The sequence below is a fragment of the Pristiophorus japonicus genome, chromosome 14, assembly GCF_044704955.1.
Source record: "Pristiophorus japonicus isolate sPriJap1 chromosome 14, sPriJap1.hap1, whole genome shotgun sequence".
NCBI lineage: Eukaryota > Metazoa > Chordata > Chondrichthyes > Pristiophoridae > Pristiophorus > Pristiophorus japonicus.
The window spans coordinates 22,954,207-22,977,051 of NC_091990.1; the positions used below are offsets into that span (position 1 = coordinate 22,954,207).

Below are 22,845 nucleotides of genomic sequence, written 5' to 3' on the forward strand. Positions count from 1 at the left end.
TACCTGGAGCCTAGCATCGTGTCCCTGTGCAGTAGTGTGACTGTCATTTGCCATACAACCAATCTCTTGAGTGAGAGTATCGTGGTTTGTGCATAAGAAATAGGCCATTCGGCCCTTTGAGCCTACTTTGCCATTCAGTAAGATCATGGCTGGTCTACCTCAACTCCCATCTTCAGTTTCTTAAAGGAGTTGTGGGGCTGAGTCCATGATACTGAATGAACAGGCTCAAGGGGCAGTATGGCCTACTCCTGTTCCTATTTCTTATGTTCTTCCCATGCTATCTCCATATCCCTTGATTCCCTAAATAGGAACTGTTAAAACTCATTCCACTTGGCTGTCTACCTCAGAGAGGGGAGCCTTTAATCTATCAGTCTTTGTTGGATTCCAGTCCAAAGATAAAGATTATGAAGTTTTTGAAATGTTACCTTCCGGCTGGCCCAAGTGTGAAATGGCTGGTGAACTGGTCACCTGTAGTTGGCCTGAACAGACCTGGGCATGTTAGGCAAGCTGATCTTGAGTGGATTCATTGTCACGTTGATGCCTCAATCTTTGATTTCTCTGTGAACCCCCCCCCCCCCCCCCACATCCCCTCTGGGGGAAATAACTGATTCCAGTTTGGTTCTTCATACAAGTGCAGCTTTGGAAAGCTCAACGGACTTTATTGGAGCTTTTTTTTAATTGAAATATTTTGCACTCCAAATCTGTTTGCCTACCTACAATTTGGAAAAATGAGAGACCACACACCTGTTGTTTTCTGATTCCAACTTGCATCCTTAACCTGAAATTCTGTTTGGGCAGATGATTTTAAATTTTCAAGCATGCATGGAATTCAAGACCACAGTTCTCATTTGCAAGTTCTCTGCAATCTCTCCAGCTCGCTATCCCTGGCCTACGCCTCAGTGTAGCACTGAGGGAATGCTGCATTGTCAGAGGTGCTGATAAATCAAGGCCTCTTGGATGGAGGTAAAAAAATCCCCCGGCACACTTTTGAAGAGCAGGAGAGTTGTCCCTGTTGTCCTGGTCAATATTTATCCAGCAACCAACATCACAAACAGATTGTCAGTATTACCTTGTTTGCTGCCGTGTTTCCTACATTACTGCAGTGAATGCACGTCAAAAGCTTCATTGGCTGTAAACTTTTGGGCGTCCTAAAGTTGTGAAAGATGCTATAGAAATGCAAGCTTGCTTTTTCAGGCCTTATTTTTTGGTCCCCCTCATTCTGACCTGTGCATGCTCCACTCCCATCATCGGTGCATAAGTTTTCATGGATCTCGGCCCTGCTATCTGGTGGGAAGGTCACAGAACATGTTCGGACATGGAAAAAACACATTTGTTCCTGCAGAGAGGATGTTTCCCGTCGTGGGGGAATCTAGAAGATAGTTTCAGAATAAGCGGTCGTCCATTTAAAATTGAAACGAGGAGGAATTTCTTCTGAGGAATCTTTGGAATTCTCTACCCCAGAGAGTTGTGGAGGCTGGGTCATTGAATATATTTAAGGTGGAGATGGATAGATTTTTGAATTATAGTCCAGGGTTGTGGGGAGCGGGCAGGAAAGTGAAGTTGAGGCCAAGATCAGATCAGCCATGATACTGAATGGCGGAGCAGGCTTGAGGGGCTAAATGGCTGCCTCCTGCTCCTATTTATGTTCTGCCCTTTGGGCTGCTTGAGAACTTCCTCACCCTCTTAGATCGAGAATGCAAAACGAAAAACAATGAACCTGCATTTATATAGTACTTTGTCATGTCCTCAGGACATCGAAAACACTGCATGTGAAACTAATTACTTCTGAAGTGTGGTCACTGTTCTGTAGGCAAATGTTGCATTAAGGAAGGAAAAATATTGAGCAATTCCTAATTGACCAAAGAAAAATGGAGCTAAATTAATAAAATATCAATAATGTAACTGGCTAGCTTGTATCAAAATGTAACCATAATTAGGCTGACATTTGGTGTGCTACCCTCTTGTCCCATATTCATCTGAGTTAAGCTGTTTTACCAGCTTTTTCCATTTTTGCCTGGTGATGTTGGTGGCATTGCTGTAATTATACCCCGTGTGTGTTCCGAGAGCACATTGTCGAGGGTCAGAAAATAAAGATTCTGAAAGCATTTGGTTTGTAATAAATCTTAATCAGAACTTAAAATGTAGTCAACTCTTCATCAGTAAATATGAATCAGAGATCGCGTTTATGCAGCGGTGATGGAGCAGGTAACAATAGGTTCTGCTCTGTGACAAAGAGCTGCTTTTATACAGAGCTACCTCCTTTCAGATTCTGAGACTGGTATCAGTGTGTTGACTTCATGTGTTTGAGCTACTGATTCCGGTTCTTTCAGCAGCCTTGTAGGTCCAGTTTTCTGAGGGGATCTGAGAGTTTGCCTTTAGGATAAGGGAGATTGATTTAGTAAAGTAGATGGCGGTTGCCTGGAACCCAAAGTAAAATGGTGCCAATATAAAGCACCCATATTAACTTGTAATTATGAATGGAGCCTCTTTGCCAATGGTTAGTGATTAATTGTGTTCTAACGACACTTGTTGGAAAAGCGTGTTCCTCCATTGATGCTCCCTGATCTAAATGACGAGACCTCTAGAATTCCGATGGTGTTGCAGATGTTCATGGATCTTGCCATCTGCTCTCCATTTGAGGTGCCTGCTATCCTCAATGCACAAAGCCATTTCAGTACATCTGTGTGCCAGTGAAATTATGCAAGCATTCGTTTATATATAAAATAAAATCTAATGCTAATCGTGGAAAGTTGGGCATCAGGTCTGAAGAAAACTGAAAATTCAGCTGCTGCGTTGAGACCTCCCCAATGAAACGTCAGATAATACATGCATTGTCAATACTGTAAAGACATGACTGCGTGAACAGGGGGGCTATTTCTGCCACAACAGAAGTGGCGTCCTCTTTTTTTGGATCAGTTGATTAACGGCATGACTAAAAACAATTGTGTTGTGCATCCTGCACTCGAACCCAATTAAGCCATTGAAGGAAGAACAATTAGTGATTATTTTCTGTGTGCTTTGTGGGGGGGGGGGGGGGAAAGAATTCTGACTTGCCAACCAGCTACTGCAGTACGTTGAATATCTGCGAATCTTTGAAACTGGTGTAGAGCTGATGGTTCGATTTAAAGGGACTGAAGACCCTGGGACAAATGCCATGAATCCTAGGGTGCTTAACGAGGCTTATTTCCATGAGGAACTGGATATAGCCATGAAAAAAATCTCAACAGATGTGCTGAGGTGCTGTAGATGCAAATGCAGCACCTACATTTAAAAAAAAATAAATAAACAGGGACAGATCTGACTCTGGAAAAGACAAATTAAGTCTCAGTAGCATCAGTAGTGGGTAAAGGTTTGACAAATCTATTTTGAGGTTGTAACTAGCAGAATATGATAAGCGGGGACCGGTGGATGTGATGTATTTGGATTTTCAGAAGGCATTCGATAGTGCCACACAAGAGGTTATTGAATAAAATTAGGGCTCATGAGATTGGGGGTAATATACTAGCATAGATTGATTAACTGACAGAGTAGGAAAAATGAGTCATTTTTGGGTTGGCAGGCTGTAACTAGCTGGGTACTGCAGGGATCAGTGCTTGGACCCCAGCTATTCACAATCTATATCGATGATTTGGATGAGGGGACCAAATGTAATGTATCCAAGTTTGCTGATACAAAATTAGGTGGGAATGCAAGTTGTGAGGAGGATGCAAAGAGGCTTCATGGGGATATAGACAGGCTAAGTGAGTGGGCAAGAAAATGGCAAATTGAATATAATGTGGAGAAATATGCAGTTCTCCCCCTAGGTAGGAAAAATAGAAAAAGTATTTTTTAAATGGTAAGAGATCAGGAAATGTTGGTGTTCAGAGGGACCTGGATGTCCTTGTACATGAATCACTGAAAGTTAACATGCAGGTACAGCAAACCATTAAGAAAGCAAATGGTATGTTGGCCTTTATTACAGGAGGATTTGAGTGCAAGAGTAAAGACATCTTACTGCAATTATATAGGCCCTGGTGAGACCGCACCTGGAGTATTGTGTACCGTTTTGGTATCCTTGCCTAGGGAAGGATATAGTTGCCATTGAGGGAGTGCAATTCAGCAGACTGATTCCTGGGATGGGGGGATTGTCCTATGAGAAGAGATATTGAGTAGACTAGGCTGATATTCTCTAGGGTTTAGAAGAATGAGCGGTGATCTCATTGAAACATACACAATTGTTACCTCCCTGATGCAAGAGTCAAGGATGTCTCTGAGCGGCTGCAGGGTATTCTGGAGGGGGAACGTGAACAGCCAGTTGTCGTGGTGCATATAGGTTTAAAAAAAACGGGATAAGGTCCTACAAGCTGAATTGAGGGAGCTAGGAGTTAAACTAAAATAAATAGGACCTCAAAGGTAGTAATCTCAGGATTGCTACCAATGCCATGTGCAAGTCCGAGTAGGAATAGCAGGATAGTTAAGATGAATATGTGGCTTGAGCAATGGTGCAAGAGGGAGGGATTCAAATTCCTGGGACATTGGAACCGGTTCTGGGGGAGATGGGACCAGTACAAACCGGACGGTCTGTACCTGAGCAGGACCGGAACCAATGTCCCGGGGGGGGGGGGGGGGTTTGCTAGTGCTTTGGGGAGGGTTTAAACTAATATGGCAGGGGGATAGGAATCTATGCAGAGAGACAGAGGGAAGTAAAATGGGGGCAGAAGCAAAAGGTAGAAAGAAGATAAGGAAAAGTGGAGGGCAGAGAAATCCAAGGCAAAAATCAAAGGGCCACATTACAACATAATTCTAAAAGGACAGTGTTTTGAAAAAAAAACAAGCCTGAAGGCTGTGTCTCAATGTGTGGATGAATTAACTATGCAGATAGCTGTTAACAGATATGATGTCATTGGGATTATGGAGATATGGCCCCAGGGTGACCAAGCTGGGGACTCAACATCCAGGGGTATTTAATTTCAGGAAGGATAGACAAAGGAAAAGGAGGTGGGGTAGCATTGCTGGTTAAAGAGGTGATTAATGCAATAGTAAGGAAGGACATTAGCTTGGATGATGTGGAATCTATATGGGTAGAGCTGCGGAACACCAAAGGGCAGAAAACGCGAGTGGGAGTTATGTACAGACCACCAAACGGTAGCGGTGAGATTTGGGATGTGCAATAAAGGTTACAGCAGTTATCATGGGTGACATTAATCTACATATAAATTGAGCTAACCAAACTGGTAGTAATACAGTGGAAGAGGATTTCCTGGAGTGTTAAGGGATGGTTTTCTAGACCAATATGTCGAGGAACCAACTAGAGAGCTGGCCATCCTAGACTGGGTGTTGTGTAATGAGACAGGATTAATTAGCAATCTTCTTGTGCGAGGCCCCTTGGGAAAGAGTGACCATAATATGGTAGAATTCTTCATTTAAGATGGAGAGATACACACAGTTAATTCAGAGACTAGGGTCCTGAACTTAAAGAAAGGTAACTTCGATGGTATGAGACGTGAATTGGCTAGGATAGACTGGCGAATGATACTTAAAGGGTTGATGGTGGATAGCCAATGGCAGACATTTAAAGATCACATGGATGAACTTCAACAATTGTACATCCCTGTCTGGCGTAAAAATAAAACAGGAAAGGTGGCTCAACTGTGGCTTACAAGGGAAATTAGGAATAGTGTTAAATCCAAGGAAGAGGCATATAAATTGTCCAGAAAAAACAGCAAACCTGAGGACGGAGAAATTTAGAATTCAGCAGAGGAGAACAAAGGGTTTAATTAGGAGGGGGAAATTAGAATATGAGAAGCAGCTTGCAGGGAACATAAAAACGACAGCAAAAGCTTCTATAGATATGTGAAGAGAAAAAGATTAGTGAAGACAAATGTAGGTCCCTTGCAATCAGAATCAAGTGAATTTATAATGGGAACAAAGATATGGCAGACCAATTGAACACATACTTTGGTTCTGTTTTCACTAAGGAATAACCTTCCACAAATAACCTTCTGGAAATACTAGGGAACCGAGGGTCGAGCGAGAAGGAGGAACTGAAGGAAATCCTTATCAGGAAATTGTGTCTGGGAAATTGATGGGATTGAAGGCTGATAAATCCCCAGGGCCTGATAGTCTTCATCCCAGAGTACTTAAGGAAGTGGCCCTAGAAATAGTGGATGCATTGGTGGTCATTTGCCAACATTCTATAGATTCTGGAACAGTTCCTATGGATTGGAGGGTAGCTAATGTAACCCCACTTTTTAAAAAAGGAGGGAGTGAGAAAACATGGAATTATAGACCGGTTAGCCTGACATTGGTAGTGGGGAAGATGTTGGAATCAATTTATTAAAGATGTAATAGCACGGCATTTGGAAAGCAGTGACAGGATCGGTCCAAGTCAGCATGGATTTACGAAAGAGAAATCATGCTTGACAAATCTTGAATTTTTTGAATATGTAACTAGTAGAGTGGACAAGGGAGAACCAGTGGATGTGTATTTGGACTTTAAAAAGGCTTTTGACAAGGTCTCGCACAAGAGATTAGTGTGTAAAATTAAAGCACATGGTATTGGGGGTAATGTATTGACGTGGATAGAGAACTGGCTGGCAGACAGGAAGCAAAGAGTAGGAATAAGCGAGTCCTTTTCAGAATGGCAGGCAGTGACTAGTGGGGTACAGCAGGGTTTAGTGCTGGGACCCCAGCTATTTACAATATACATGAATGATTTGGATGAAGGAATTGAATGTAATATCTCCAAGTTTGCAGATGACACTAAGCTGGGTGACGGTGTGAGCTGTGAGGAGGACGCTAAGAGGCTGCAGGGTGACTTGGACAGGTTAGGTGAGTGGGCAAATGCATGGCAGATGCAGTATAATGTGGATAAATGTGAGGTTATCCACTTTGGTGGCAAAAACAGGAAGGCAGACTATTATCCGAATGGTGACAGATTAGGAAAAGGGGAGGTGCAATGAGACCTGGGTGTCATGGTACATCAGTCATTGAAAGTTGGCATACAGGTACAGCAGGTGGTGATGAAGGCAAATGGTATGATGGCCTTCATACCGAGGATTTGAGTATAGGAGCAGGGAGGTCTTACTACAGTTGTACAGGGCCTTGGTGAGGCCACACCTTGAATATTGTGTACAGTTTTGGTCGTCTAATCTGAGGAAGGACATTCTTGCTATTGAGGGAGTGCAGCGAAGGATCACCAGACTGATCCCTGGGATGGCAGGACTTGCGTATAAAGAAAGACTGGATCGACTAGGCTTATACTCACTGGAATTTAGAAGAATGAGAGGACCCCGTAGAAACATTTAAATTCTGACGGGATTGGACAGGTTAGATGCAGGAAGAATGTTCCCGATGTTTGGGAAGTCCAGAACCAGAGGTAAGCCATTTAGGACCATGATGAGGAGAAATCCCTTCACTCAGAATTGTGAACCTGTGGACTGCTCTACCACAAAGTTGTTGAGGCCAGTTAGTTAGATATATTCAAAAGGGAGTTAGATGTCACCCTTAAGGCTAAAGCGATCAAGGGGTATGGAGAGAAAGCAGGAATGGGATACTGAAGTTGCATGATCAGCCATTATCATATTGAATGGTGGAGCAGACTTGAAGGGCTGAATGGCCTACTCCTGCGCCTATTATGTTTCTATGTTTCTTACAGGGAAGATGCCGAGAGGCTGTTCCTCTGGTTGAGGAGTCTAGAACCAGGGGTCACAGTCTCCGAATAAGGGGTTGGCCATTTAGGACTGAGAATGAGGAGAAACTTCTTCACTCGGAGAGGGTGGTGAATTTTTGGAATTCTCTACTCCAGAGGGCAGTGGAGGCTCAGGCCTTGAGTATATTCAAGACCGGGATTGACAGATTTTTGGATTTTCAGGGAATCGAGGGATATGGGGATACTGCGGGAAGGTGGAGTTGAGGTAGAAGATCAGCCATGATCTCATTGAATGGCGGAGCAGGCTCAAGGGGCCGAATGACCCATTCCTGCTCCTAATTCTTATGTTCTAATGTAAAGGGCTGGGCTGAAGAACTACATTTAAAGCAAAAGATTGGTAAGAAACAACATGGACTTGGGTAAAGGGCTTCTTGCATTACGAACTTCTGATTTATGCTTTGAGCATGTTGCAAAAATTTCAGAAAGGTATTGGCCACGTTCCAGACTTCTAATAAAACTAAATAACTATCGAGTACGTGAGGTCAGTGTGCTGACATGGATTGAGAACTGGTTGTCAGACAGGAAGCAAAGAGTAGGAGTAAATGGGGACTTTTCAGAATGGCAGGCAGTGACTAGTGGGGTACCGCAAGGTTCTGTGCTGGGGCCCCAGCTGTTTACACTGTATATTAATGATTTAGACGAGGGGATTAAATGTAGTATCTCCAAATTTGCGGATGACACTAAGTTGGATGGCAGTGTGAGCTGCGAGGAGGATGCTGTGAGGCTGCAGAGCGACTTGGATAGGTTAGGTGAGTGGGCAAATGCATGGCAGATGAAGTATAATGTGGATAAATGTGAGGTTATCCACTTTGGTGGTAAAAACAGAGAGACAGACTATTATCTGAATGGTGACAGATTAGGAAAAGGGGAGGTGCAACGAGACCTGGGTGTCATGGTACATCAGTCATTGAAGGTTGGCATGCAGGTACAGCAGGCGGTTAAGAAAGCAAATGGCATGTTGGCCTTCATAGCGAGGGGATTTGAGTACAGGGGCAGGGAGGTGTTGCTACAATTGTACAGGGCCTTGGTGAGGCCACACCTGGAGTATTGTGTACAGTTTTGGTCTCCTAACCTGAGGAAGGACATTCTTGCTATTGAGGGAGTGCAGCGAAGGTTCACCAGACTGATTCCCGGGATGGTGGGACTGACCTATCAAGAAAGACTGGATCAACTGGGCTTGTATTCACTGGAGTTCAGAAGAATGAGAGGGGATCTCATAGAAATGTTTAAAATTCTGACTGGGTTAGACAGGTTAGATGCAGGAAGAATGTTCCCAATGTTGGAAGTCAAGAACCAGGGGTCACAGTCTAAGGATAAGGGGTAAGCCATTTAGGACCGAGATGAGGAGGAATTTTTTCACCCAGAGAGTGGTGAACCTGTGGAATTCTCTACCACAGAAAGTTGTTGAGGCCAATTCACTAAATATATTCAAAAAGGAGTTAGATGAAGTCCTTACTACTAGGGGAATCAAGGGGTATGGTGAGAAAGCAGGAATGGGGTACTGAAGTTGCATGTTCAGCCATGAACTCATTGAATGGCGGTGCAGGCTAGAAGGGCCGAATGGCCTACTCCACCTTTTTTCTATGTTTCTGTCAGATAAGATGACGCTTGATGCCAAGGCTCTCGTCTGAAGATGCCTTGGCATCCATGGAACTAGGCTCTGTATATGTCAGCACCTTAGAACAAAAGAAAGTATCGGAGGAGGTGCGATTTTTTTTTTTTGTTTTGACGAGTCTAGGTTACTTTCTTGCCTCCAGTTTGTCGGACTGAAGTCAGCCTGGACAGGAACACGTGATTAAACTGAAGTGACTCGGGAAAAGTAATTTTAGTTGTATCGTTGAGTAAGTGAACTACTTCCAGGAGAGAAAAAGTACTGTGCTTTTTGGGCCATAAATAATTTGCATGTAGACTAGTAAACGGCAAGATGTCAAAGGCGGTAACTCTGAAGTGGCATTAATATACTCATCGCTATAAATAAAACTTGAGGAACTATGCAATGCTCACAAAGGAATAAAAGCATCTTTTGTGTGAGGTAATGCAAAAGTGTTTTGTGAATTAAGTGTAGGGAAGTAGATGTGGTGAGAAAATTTGAAATGAAAATAAATCAGTATGCTGGACATCTCTAACCAAAGTGTTGGAAATGCACAGCTGACCTGTCGATGCCTGAAATACAAGACTGGTTAATGCATTGGGCAGAGATCTTTTATTAGAAGACCCTTTTCTCTAGATGCTGATGGACCTGATATGTCGTTTGAGTACCGGTATTTACTGTTTCCTTTCCATTACATCCTCTCCACAAACCATTAACTTTTCTCCCCATCTCTCCTGAAGCCACTTACTTTGCTAGAATATTGGTCCATAGGCTCCTGACCCTCTGGTTCCTCGCTGGAGTGGCCATTCTTTGTTTGAGTTGGACAGTGAGCGCTAAGTAAAATATCAAAAACTAAAAGAATTATGAGTAAATAAAGAAAGCTAAATTTTTAGATAAACAATATTGGCGAGTCAATGGAATGCGATTGAACACATTTGAGGTGGAATAGGGCATTCCAAGGTCGTGTATGTGTTTGGAATGGTACAGTTTAGCCCACCACGGTACCAGCAATGCAAGGCTTCACCATCGACCCTGATTTCTTTTATTGCTAGATGCCCCTACACCTCTTTCCAGCAGACGTCAGTGGATAACCATTGGATGTGAGAATGCTGGTTAAGTTTTTTTTTCTCTCCTAGTCGAGGGATACTGAGCAGATTCACAGCACAACAATCTAATGCTGACTGAGATCGGCCATCTCGGCACAGGCCAAGAAATGAACATGAGACTTTCTGGTCTGTGTGGCTTTGCACTGCAGTGAGCAGTGCCTTTATCTACTAGGTCATCGGGGTGCAAGGACTGTTCTGTTTTTATTCCCGTGGAAGAATTGAGGCTGCTTATGCTCTAGAATTTGCCCTGTTTACATGGTAGCATATTTGAAGCATTGATGCCACATTCAGCATTGCAATTTTACAGCTTCAGTGCGCATTGATCGTCGATGGGAAAGCGTGCACAGATCATCAATGCAGAAACTCTGAGCGAAATCATAGGCCATTCAGCCCCTCTAGCTTGTTCCACCATTCAATTAGATTACGGCTTTGAATTTTAGCTCCATTTATGCACCTTCGTTCCATATTCCTTAATACCCTTGCCTAACAAAAATAGATAAAATCCCTGTTTTGACATTTTTAATTGATCCCCCCCGAACTCAACTGGCTTTTGGGGGAGAGAGTTCCCGATTTCCACACTCCTTTGTGTGAAGAATTGTTTCCTTGCATCACCCCTGAACTGCTTAGCTTTAATGTTAAGGTTATGTCCCCTTGGTCTGGACTACCCCACTAGAGGCAATAGTTTCTCTCCTTTCAACTCCTTAAAACACCTGAATGAGATCACCCCTTAATGAGACCTGGGTGTCATGGTACATCAGTCACTGAAGGTAGGCATGCAGGTATAGCAGGCAGTAAAGAAAGCAAATGGCATGCTGGCCTTCATAGCAAGAGGATTTGAGTATAGGAGCAGGGAGGTCTTACTGCGGTTGTACAGGGCCTTGGTGAGACCACACCTTGAGTATTGTGTGCAGTTTTGGTCTCCTAATCTGAGGAAGGAAGTGCTTGCTATTGAGGGAGCGCAGCAAAGGTTCACCAGACTGATTCCCGGGATGGCTGGACTGACACATGAAGAAAGACTGGATTGGCTAGGCTTATACTCACTGGAATTTAGAAGAATGAGAGGGGATCTCATAGAAACATATAAAATTCTGACTGGATTGGACAGGCTAGATGCAGGATGAATGTTCCCGATGTTGGGGAAGTCCAGAACCAGGGGTCACAGTCTAAGGATATAGGACTGAGATGAGGAGAAACTTTTTCACCCAGAGAGTGGTGAACCTGTGGAATTCTCTGCCACAAAGTTGTTGAGTCTAGTTCGTTGGATATATTCAAGAGGGAGTTAGATGTAGCCCTTACAGCTAAAGGGATCAGGGTATGGAGAGAAGGCAGAAGTGGGGTACTGAAGTTGCATGATCAGCCATGATCATATTGAATGGTGGTGCAGGCTCGAAGGGCTGAATGGCCTGCTCCTGCACCTATTTTCTATGTTTCTATATTTCTTCTATACTCGGGGGTACAAGCTGACTCTATGCAACCTGCGCCATCCAGTGCTACCTGCGGCTTGGGATAAGCCCCTTGGAGGTGGATCTACACGCTGCCAGAAACATTGTCGCTGCATTGTTTATATTAGTGTTTGGTAAATGCAACAACCACCTCGCTAATCTCCCATTTAATTACCCTTGGGACACTTTGACTGGAAGGCTGCTGATTGCAGATGTGTGAGTCTCGTGGTCGACTGAAGTCAGCCATATATATGACCGCTTCCATACAGCTGGCTGCTGGCAGATGCAGCCACTTTTTGTGGAACTAGTGATCGGCCTCAATCACTTCCTGCGGCCTGCTAAACACATGGTTCATTGTGTCACTGCGCTTGAGCCCTAATGTAAAATATCACGATGCAAGCATGCTGATGCACTGTACCAGTCCAGCATTAAAATCAAATAACTCCTGGCAATCGCGCAACTTTAAAGTGATGGCCATCAGATAGACACTAAATGTGTTTGTTTATCTTGTAATCCAGAACTGAGAGGTTATACCTGTGGGGAATGATTCAACAGGCTGGGGCAAAAGAGAAGGCTGAAGGGTGACCTGAGAGATGTCTTTAAGATTATGAAAGTGTTTGATAGGGTCGATGTAGGAGTAGTTGAGGCGAATAGCATAGATGCATTTAAGGGGAAGCTTGATAAATCACATGAGGGAGAAAGGGGTAGAAGCTTATGCTAATAGGGTGAGATGAAGTAGGATGAGAGAAGGCTCATGTGGAGCATAAACACCAGCATGGACCAGCTGGAACGAATGACCTGTTTCTAAGCTGTACACTCTGCAGCATCCAATTCCTGTCTACTGTGTGCATCATGACTGGTTGTGACTGGATTCAATAGTCTTCAATTTTGGTGTTTGCTTTCAAAGATTAAAGAAAAATGTCTTCCTATTATATTGCGGCTTCTGCCATCTCAGGACGTCCCAAAGCATTTACGGCCAATGAGTCACCGTTGTACTGTAGGAAACACGGCAGACACTTTGCGCACAGCAAGCTCCCACGACAATAAGATATATGAACGGATAATATGTTTTAGTGGTATTGGTTGAGGATAAATGTGGGGCAGGACACCGGGGAGAACTCCCCTGCGCTTCGAAATAGTATTTTGGGATCTGAAGGAGCAAACGGGGGCCTCAGTTTAACGTCTCACCCGAAAGACTATATATTGGTGGATGCATGATGCATAAGGGTTGACTTTGGTGTCCCAAGACCGAGAGTAAATGTAAATTCCCTTAAATACAACCGTCCTCTGAACAGTTGAGATATGTGGACTCTTGTGCTGCAGGTAAGTCAGAACTGGCCTGCTGAGCCCGATTAAACTGTATTTCCAGCATCTCTTGGATGTAGCTCAAATTTAAAGGTACAATCCAAAATGTTGCCATCAATATTGTAAAAGCTTGTATGCAACATGTATGATTTGGCACAGTCCTAAATATAATTTTTCAAAAATCTCACGAACCTTTGGTCTACAGAAAACTCTTGGGAGAAGGAACTGTGCATAGATTAAGCGTGCAGAGGGTATAATAAGGTAAATTGTGTCCTTGAGCATTTGGGTGAGCGACTTGATGGAGGAGGTAGATAGCATGCGGACGTGTTCCGGATAGAGATCTACCCTAATTGTCCACGTTGGGATAATTAACCGAAACACACAGCTGGCCTGGCCCTGTTGGGTTCCTCTGCTCTAAGCCAGGATGCTGAAGCCCGTTGAATCATCCCTGTTGGTGCCCTGTGTTTGATCAGCTGCTCCTTGGTCTGAATAGTTCAGAGACAAAGCTCAGTGAGTCAGCGAGGGAAGGGTGGAGATGATACGTAGGTAAGGAGGAATGAAGTATGTCAACTCTGTTCGATTTTGGAGAAAACATGCACTGTTTTAATAGGGAAGGACTACATCTAAACCAGAATAGAAAATTGGGTCACAAATTGTGCAATGTGGTTAAAGAAGTAGTTAATACCATGTAAGGAAGGAACTACTAAGCTAGGGAAATAGTCAAAAGAAATTCCATTACCTCTTCATTCCAGATTACCCGTTTGTGACTGCTGCAATGCACAGCAACCATTGAAATTTATTTATATAACGCCTTTAGGAGAATATTGCTAAATAGAATTAACATTTAATTCAAGTTATACCCCATCTCCATTTCCTTCCTTTTGCCCAATTTTCTACAGTTCTGTCAGTACCTCCCCCCCTCCCCCCAACCTGTAGTTTTGTGCATATATATTACACGCACACGCAATCAATTTGATTCAGACTTATAGCTGTGATGTTTCTCTCTTGGGGAATAGCAAACTGATTTGAGCATGAGGCTGTGATATCAGAGGCTTACAGAGCCAAGTTAGGAAGAAGCGTCCAGCCGATAGACTAGTTTGATCTTTTCCACTGTTTGGTGGAATTCTGAGTGTGCCGTGAGTATACTTGTACAGTGCGTAAATGAACTGAATTTTCAAATGAAAGTTTATTTCATGCTAGAGCCACTAACATAATTGCTAATGGCAGTAAATGCTGGGGACTGTATTGTACAGTATACATTAATATGGAATTTTCTTCAGTTTTCCAATGGAAGCAGCCTAGAAGCCTTTAGTATTCGTGCTGTGTGCATGGTAACGGGAGATTAAAGCGACCACTTTTTATGTCAACCGGATGTCTGAGACACACAGGAACCCATCATCGCTTGAGTCTTCAAACCAAACTACTGAGAATTGCACACCAATGGAGCTCCTGTTTGCCCGATAGAATGCACACTGTCTTCCCCCAAAGAGGCATGCCCATTTATATAGTCCAAAGTTTAGGTGAGCTTGGCAGAACTAAGGCCTAGGGATGATCCAGTGCCAGTACTGCTGGAGTTTAACCTGATCGAAGTGCACAAAGCCATTGGCAGGCTGCGAGCTGCTTGTTCAGCCAGTACCGCATTGGTTTGCAGAGTTATCATTGGCTTGAAGGGTTATCAGGAGCCAAAAGGGAATAATTCCAGCCCTCCGTGATTGATCTGTCAGGCAGGCTGGTCAATTGTCAGTGGTATTCTGAAGTGCTGCAGTCCTGCCTGGCTTGGGTATTGGATTACTGAGCCTGTCCACAGAGGTTTGACTTAGTTCCAAAGTCTATGCTTTCGAAGGTGTTTTATAAAACTTGTGCCAGTTTGGTGTGTTTTTTTAAATGTTTGCTTTTGCACTGCTCCTTCTCTGAAGACATTGACTCTTGCATGGGTACGGCTTAATGATTACACTCTGACATCCTAACCAAGTGGCCATTCTTCATGAGCTATTCTTGACAGGCTGTTCAACTGGTATGTTGGGGCCATCCTAGCTGTGCATGACCCTGCCCTCATCCAGCTCTGGGCAATGGGCGGTGATCAAGAACAGGAACTCTGGCTAATTTCCAAACTATTACCTATTGCCTTTTTATTAAAGTGGTATTTGTTGGAGTTAACGATACCTACTTCTGAAACAAATTGCACCCAATGCCATCTGCTTTCAAAAAAGGAATAGTAAAGCAGAGGATGTTTTTTCTTTGTAGATTTTTAGGAGCTACAGAAAAAGTGTAAATCCACAATCTCGGGAATTTGCTTTTATCTCAGAGATAAGAAACTGAAGTACCTGGCTTTGAAGACCAGTTACCAAGGCTTGGGGGCTGCATGTAGCTGTGGGACGGAAGGTTGGGCAGCCATGGTGTGTAGGACATAAATTGTCGACTCCAAAATTGCCTGAGCAGTTAGACCACATGCCACCATGTTGCACCGATGGAGTCAGTAACACCTCCAGTCCTCCGCTATCGTCAGTGCTCAGATTAAATAAATATTCAAATCGCTCAATCTCAAAGGGTATTGAAATTTATTCACTCATTTTCATTTTGTTTCTTCGATCTTTTTTCTACTGAGACTGCAGCTGGAGTGGAGAATCTTAGCTATGAGGACAGATTGGATAGGCTCTGTTTGTTTTCCTTGGAACAGAGGAGGCTGAGTGGAGACTTCATTGAGGTGTGTAAAATTATGAGGGGCCTGGATATAATGGATAGCAAGGGTCTATTTCCCTTAGCATATGGGTCAACAACCAGGGGGCATAACTTTAAAGTAATTGGTAGAAGGATTAGAGGGGATTTGAGGGGAAATTTCTTCACCCAGAGGGTTGTGGGGGTCTGGACCTCACTGCCTGAAAGGGTGGTAGAGGCAGAAACCCTCACTTGGATGTGAACTTGAAGTGCTGTAACCTGCAGGGCTACAGACCTAGAGCTGGAAAGTGGAATTAAGTTGGATAGCCTCTTGTTGGCCGGCACGGACACGATGGGCCGAAAAGGCCGCCTTCTGTGCAGTAAATTTCTATGATTCTAAAACCGTTCCATGGGCACCAGAGGGCTTCTTGTACCATGCACAAATGGCCAGATCTTGCGAGCGCATCTGGATAATGAGTGCTAGCTGGTTATTTTACTGGAAGGGCAATGCAATTGAACCCAATCACCACCTCCTCTCCTCCCAACGCACACATATACCGTCTCTTGCTTTCTCAAGAAGGGCTCACTAAGTGGTGATCAAAATTAGGAACTCTGGCTTTATTCCCTTCCCATCCATCCTCTCTTGAGATACTCAGGCCAATTGAAGGGCTCCAGCTTTTGGTTTGGCTGAGGTACCGTTCTCTTCTTTCGATTTTTCGAGGTGTGAGGACTTTTGGATAAGAATATTGGAGTCCGCCAACCAAAGGGAATTGAAAATGTGAAAATTCTGATTGCAAACACGAGTATGGATACAGACAAAATTAAGATAATTTTGGTTCTTCGGTGCGAGTAGATGCTGCAGCAAAAGTTGCAGAGATTGAGCTGGCTGAAAAGGAAACGAAAGAGAAACATGGGATTCATTCTTTTTATCAATGTTTTTTGGCTGCTGCATATTACTGTTCTGTAGTGAATACAGTCACCACTGCAAAAGTAGGGATGCAGTCAATGTCTGTGGTCTGGGCCAATACTGTGTGAGGCTTAACTCGGGTGAGGAAAACAAGTTGTCGTTTGTTTTTTCTTTACCTCTTTCCCTAAGAGCATTACGCTGTAAATGCTTATTAATCACTGCAAATACATAGCAACAATCATACACAGCAATGTACCCATCCAAAATCGCAAGGATTATACAAACTAGAGATATGAGGTTTTTAAATCAAATTTCCATGCTACATTAGCCCTTATGCCAAGAATATTTTCATCTGAATTGCACCTTCATCAAATGAGAAGATTAGTTTCTAAAATTGAAGAACTAATATATATTTGATTCAGAGGCTTCTAGGAATGAAAATAAGAACATCTTGGCTTTTTGGTCTTGAAAGTTCTGTCACTCTTGAGATTTATTTGAATTTCTTTGGTAATTTGATAAGTGTGATGTAATTTATTGGGTTACCCGAGAGTTCAAGAAACCCAAACTCTTGGAATTGCACAGACCCCTGGCTTGGTGCTTGGTGATCTTATTGAATGGTGGAGCATGCGCGACAGGCCGACTCCTGCGCCCATTTCTTATGTTATAAACCAAAAGGATAAAGTCAATGGATTATACAGTGAACACTACAGGTGCCATCTATACCTATGTAGCAGTGTCTCCTGTATGCATAAGAAAACTGTTGATTGTAAAAAGTGAGTGCCAATTTTTGTAAATGCCACACACAATTGAAAGTGTTAATTCACAAAAGGTTGTTAATTTTGACCCAAATGGTGTGAAATAAATACTGCACAGTAAGATTTGAATGGGACATGTTTTGTAAATGCAGACAAGTCTCCTTGCCTTAAGGGATCTATTTGTGCAAGTGGGGAGATGTGATTTCGCAACACATGGTTATAAATCCAACTCATGCTCTCATTAGGCAATGACTTCTGATGCCCAGAATGCGCGATTTCTATCTTTCCCATTTCTGTCCTTATTGCATCAGGAAGATATTTTGTAATTACCACTTGCACTGGCCTTGCGAAAAACTATTTTAATAAATCACAAGTGCCAATCACCTCGACACATGCATCATCACATGAGATGCAATCTGCAGCATCTGGACTCCCGACTAGTTTGCAGTTGTACTGTGATATAATGCCGATTAAAGTCAGCGTGATGTTCCATTTTTTGCCAGTTCAGAAAGGCCATACTGGAATTTGCATTTTGTCCAAATAATGAGTTCTGGTGTGCGCCGTGGAGCGCAACTGTGTGCCCTAGCTGGGCAGCCTGGTGATGTCACTGTTGCATCGCCAGTGAGTTTCACATCCTGGGAAAGTGACATTTTGCAATTCCTGGATGTCTGGGGCTATGTAAATCGGTTACAGTGCAGACTGATGCACAAAAATGGTTGCAGTGAGAAACATGAAAATGCGCAAGTGAGCTAAGATAACGAACCACGAGGAATGTGTCCCAGGAAAAGGGCTCATATGTAGGCCTAATCACAACTGTATTTTGCCAGTGTTACTTGCCGCTGTTAGTTCTCAAACTTTTGGAAAAAAATGGTCCATGATATTTATCCTTTGGTTTTATTTGCGCATTGAGAACAGTTTTAGTCCGGGAGTCCAGATTGCATGCTGCAGATTGCATCTCAGGTGATAATGCATGTGTCAAGGTGATTGGCACGCGATTTATTAAAATAGTTTTTTGCAGATTCAATAGTAACTTTCAAAAAGGAATTGGATAAATACTTGAAAAGGCTATAGGAAAAGAGCAGGGGAGTGGGACTAATTGGATCGCTCTTTGAGAGAGCTGGCTCGGGCATGGTGGGCTGAATGGCCTCTCTCTCTGCTCATTCTATGATTCTGTATTTATGTAATAAATCAGTCTCTCATTGGCTTGTTCCCTTCTGCTCCCAAAGGTGTTAACTCCAATCTGGAGTGCAGTTCGAAAACATCCTCCCCCCAAGGATAACACACTTATATATTGCACCAGAATGCATAAAAATACAAAACTGTATGAATGCATATATATGTAATAAATATAAACATTGAAACTAATCTGCAGATAGCGTGTTGCAAACTCACTCAAAGCTAGTGTTCCTGAGCCACAACAATGCACCAGTGAATACCAATCGTAAAAGATTTCTTTAGTTTTGTCTGTAACTATAATTCAGCGTTTCTAAGCAGTGGGACCTGAATGACCAGCGTCAGTGCATGCACACACTGCACTGTGTAGGAGTGGCTGGCTGAGTGCCCTCTTCCTGTGCCCTAAAACCTTTCGAGGTTTGCACTGTTGGAGTTGTATAAATGTGAAAACAGCCCCAATAAAACAAAGCAAACGATTGATTTCAGTGCAGCCCAGAATAAACCTGTCATCCCAGGGTCTGAGGTTACTCACCTTGCCAACAATCCTGGTTGAATAAACTTGTCAAAGATTATTCGGATTCTGTCTGTGACTTGCCCGTAATATTTAGAGTTTTACTTTTTGGCCGTAGAAAAATAAATTGGCATTTTGATGATGTAAAATAGTTTCCAAGTTGCTTCCACCATCTCTCTTCTCTCCCACCCCATAATAGATGGTGGAAGAGAGGGGCAGAAGAACAGAAGTAAATGTCATGCTATTTAAAGCCTCCCTTTTAATTTGGAAAAAATAAAGTTAGCATATTAGGGTAAGATTGAAGTTTGAATGACAGATTGGAGAATGACAGGAGCAACAGGTTTAAAAAGACCACTGGATGAGCTGAAATGTTATTTTATCTAAAATGTTTGATTGAGATTAAGGTAGTAAGTTATTTTTGATAGGGATGCTGTTCTTACAAAAGAGACGTTTGATTGTTAGCACGAGCTAAAAACATGCCAAACTGGTTAGTCCAGGAAGACGGGAAGAAATAATTTGAAAATTAGCCGTTTGGTGTGACGCATAATTCGTTTTATTGTCCTTGTCCAAATTTGCCGCTATCCATGGCTTTTTTTGGAGGGTGTGGGGGTTTGGGTGGAAGGTTTCATGGATTCCTCTTGCCTCATCCTGAATGGGCCTTCATCATTTAAGGACTTAGGAACATATGACAAATGACATAGACAGGAAAAAGACCTTCTGATCCATTCAGTCTGTCCCACAAGGTAGTGCTGTTTTGTGCATCACAATACAGACACTCCCCACCCCACCTCTCAGAGCCATGTAATCTCCTGGGAAAGGTGAAACACTAGATTTAAAAACCCAGGCCAATTGGGGGAATAAGCTTTGGAGAATTTATCATTGATACCCTTATGCCAGTAAAAGCTAATCCAGGAGTCCACCCTAGTCCTGATTAACACACGGTGCCTACCTCTTGTATGAAGTGATCTCCCTCTGCCCCAGCCAGAAACGGCTCCAGCTCTCGCTTAAAGGAATTCAGTGAATCAGCGTTCACTGAGCCGGTAACCTATTCTCTGATATAAAGAAATACCTCCTGCCATCTAACCTAGTTTCATATCTTGAAAGAGTGAGGTCCTCCCTAACCTATTCAGGGTTATTAGTTGAATAGTCAATAAATGGCAAGTTAATCTACTCTGGAAGCATTACATGTAGCCCTATACTCATCCAACACTCTCACTTTCCAGCAGGGGTTACTGACGGCAATTAGGATTTTAAGCCTTGGCTGATTCTTCCTAACCCTCCCCTCATTTTTATACCCTTATTCTCTATCTCTTTCCCCCACCCAACCCCCCAACAAGCCCAGGGCACACAGGGCAAGTGTTGCATCCTTGTTGTCCTGCTCAACATTTCTTCCTCAGTTAGGACCACCGAAAAGCAATTGGATTGGGCTATAATTAAAACAGAAAATGCTGGAAATCTCAGCAGATCAGGCAGCATCTGTGGAGAGGAACAGAGTTAGCGTTTCAGGTCTGTGACCCTTCATCAGAGCTAGAAAAGTTTGAGATGTGAGATTCTTAAGGAAGTGCAGGGGCACTGGAAGGGGGAGGGAAGGAAAGAACAAAAGGGAAGGTCTGTGATAGGGTGGAAGGCAGGAGAGATTTAAGAGACAAATGGGATGATGGGCAAAAATGAGATGGTATTGGCACAAGTTAGGAAACAAAAGATGAGTCTAGATGGGGTGTGACTGGCGGAATCGTCAGCTGCTGTGGGAAAGAGGAAAAAAAGGGAGGAAAGGGAAAATAAATATGGGCAGAGGTTGTGGTCTGAAATTGTTGAACTCCATGGATTGTTGGTTGGGAGAACATGCAACGTGCAAATTGTCCCCGCGTTTTGTGGTTGTGAGGTGTTTGGGAGTGTCCTGAGGATATTTAAACGCAACTTTGTTCTTCATTTCCCACCTTTGTCAGTAGATAATGCAGCACAAACTAGTCTTTGAACCTGGGCGTTTCTGGTCTGTATATCTCCGTTTTACACACTCGCTTTACCAACTGGGCCATCAGCAGATCTTAATTGATTGCCACCGATCAGAGAAAAATGTAGTTCTAGGTCTATCAGGACCTGACTGATAATTAATAGAATTAAAGATTGTTCCTACACACACACACACACAGCCCATCGAGTCTGTGCCAGTGCTGGTTCTCCACATAAGTCACATAGTCCAACCCCCCTCTCCTGCCTGCCATTTGGAAAAAGAGGAATATTAAAGGGATATCTTCCCCTTTAAAACAATTTACGGACTCTTGATTCAACAACATTTTGTGGCAGAGAATTCCACATTCTAACCTAGGTGTAAAGATTTTTTTTCGTCCCATAGAATTTCTCCTTTTTAAAAAAAAAAATGTTAGTTGTGTGATTGTGTTTTGTTGTCACTGAAAGTGAAGCAGCTTAAGGAAATGTGTATTAATTGAATTGTTTCCTTTTCTCAACAGGAACGTCAAGGTCGTGTCAAGTAACTGTGTATTCTCTGAAAATGTGGCGTCGACCTAAATGTCGTGTCCTGAATTTTCTTCAAGAAATTGAGTGATAATGAAGACCACCTCACCCCCTCCCGTCCCTTCCTTCCCACCCACCCTCCTCTTTCATTTTCAGTGAATTCTACGACTTTCAGACATGTAGTTGTCAAACTTAATCCTCTTCTATAGAACTATGGTAATGATAGCAAGAACTAGGTGGGGGGAAAATTGTTTAAAAATCCTTTCTCAACTATTGGTTGTGACTTTATAAAGTGGTACAACTTGTTTTTCCTTCTGTTTTAAAAAAAAAAAATTATTAAAAAAAAAAAGAATCATTTTTTGATTTTTATGGTCCGTGGGCTACAGTTAAATGCATTTCCTGGGGAAAGAAACCAGCTGCCTCACAGCTTCCGAATTGTAGTCGCACAGCTGGGTCAGCACGTGGACAGATTTCTTCTGCAACTCCGAGGTTTCATTTATGGAGCCCAAATTGTTTCATCCAGGCCCCCTTTGAGAGAGCGCCTTGCCCCACCTTTTCCTGAAAATGCTGCTCGTTTCGTTTCGAAAACGCTCCGGGAAAGAGTGGTTGCTTTTCTGTTTCTCCCTTCTTTCGTTGCAAAAAAAATTAAAAAATGGTTACTGTTCACAAATGTTAAAGTGAGCATGTTTTTTTTTTAAATTGCTGCCAATTAAGTCTAAATCCACCTAATTAAAAAAAAAAGAAGACTGGACTAAAGGAATACTGTAAGGAACATTTTGGACACTGAACTTTGAGAAACAAAAACTGCTTAAAGTCTTTTTTCAGCCCTCAACAACAGTGAAAAGTTGGGAATTTACCCTTTCTTCATTATTAATCACTTCTCAGTAATAAATGTGATATCCTGTTCAGCAGAATGATTGCGTTTGATGCATTTTTTTTGGTCTTCACCTCCCTTTCCTGTATTTGTTTTCATGCTGGTGTAGTAGCAGGTTGTTGGGGGAGATTAGAGGGAGCTCTACTCTGCATCTGGCTCTTGCTATACCTGACTGGTAATGTTCAATGCTAACACTAGGTGTTTAAAACAGATTAACTAACATCTATCGTCTTGAAGACAAAAGTTCAGAGGGAGGGGGGAATTTCCAGAGACTCGAGCACATAAGCCAGGCTGACACTTCAGATTAGTACTGAGGGAATGCGGCACTGTCGGAGGTATTGTCGTTCAGATTAGATGTTAAACC

General features: G+C 42.9%; 1 protein-coding gene across 1 annotated transcript in view; it reads left to right on the forward strand.

Moving 5' to 3' along the window:
- ythdf2 (YTH N6-methyladenosine RNA binding protein F2) overlaps positions 1-22,521 on the forward strand; it is a 37,610-nt gene extending 15,089 nt beyond the window's left edge. Inside the window, exon 5 of the mRNA XM_070898992.1 lies at positions 21,604-22,521. Coding sequence (XP_070755093.1) covers positions 21,604-21,627 — 24 coding nt within the window. The 3' untranslated portion in view covers positions 21,628-22,521. The remainder of the gene's footprint in view (positions 1-21,603) is intronic.
- The last annotated feature ends 324 nt before the right edge of the window (positions 22,522-22,845 follow it).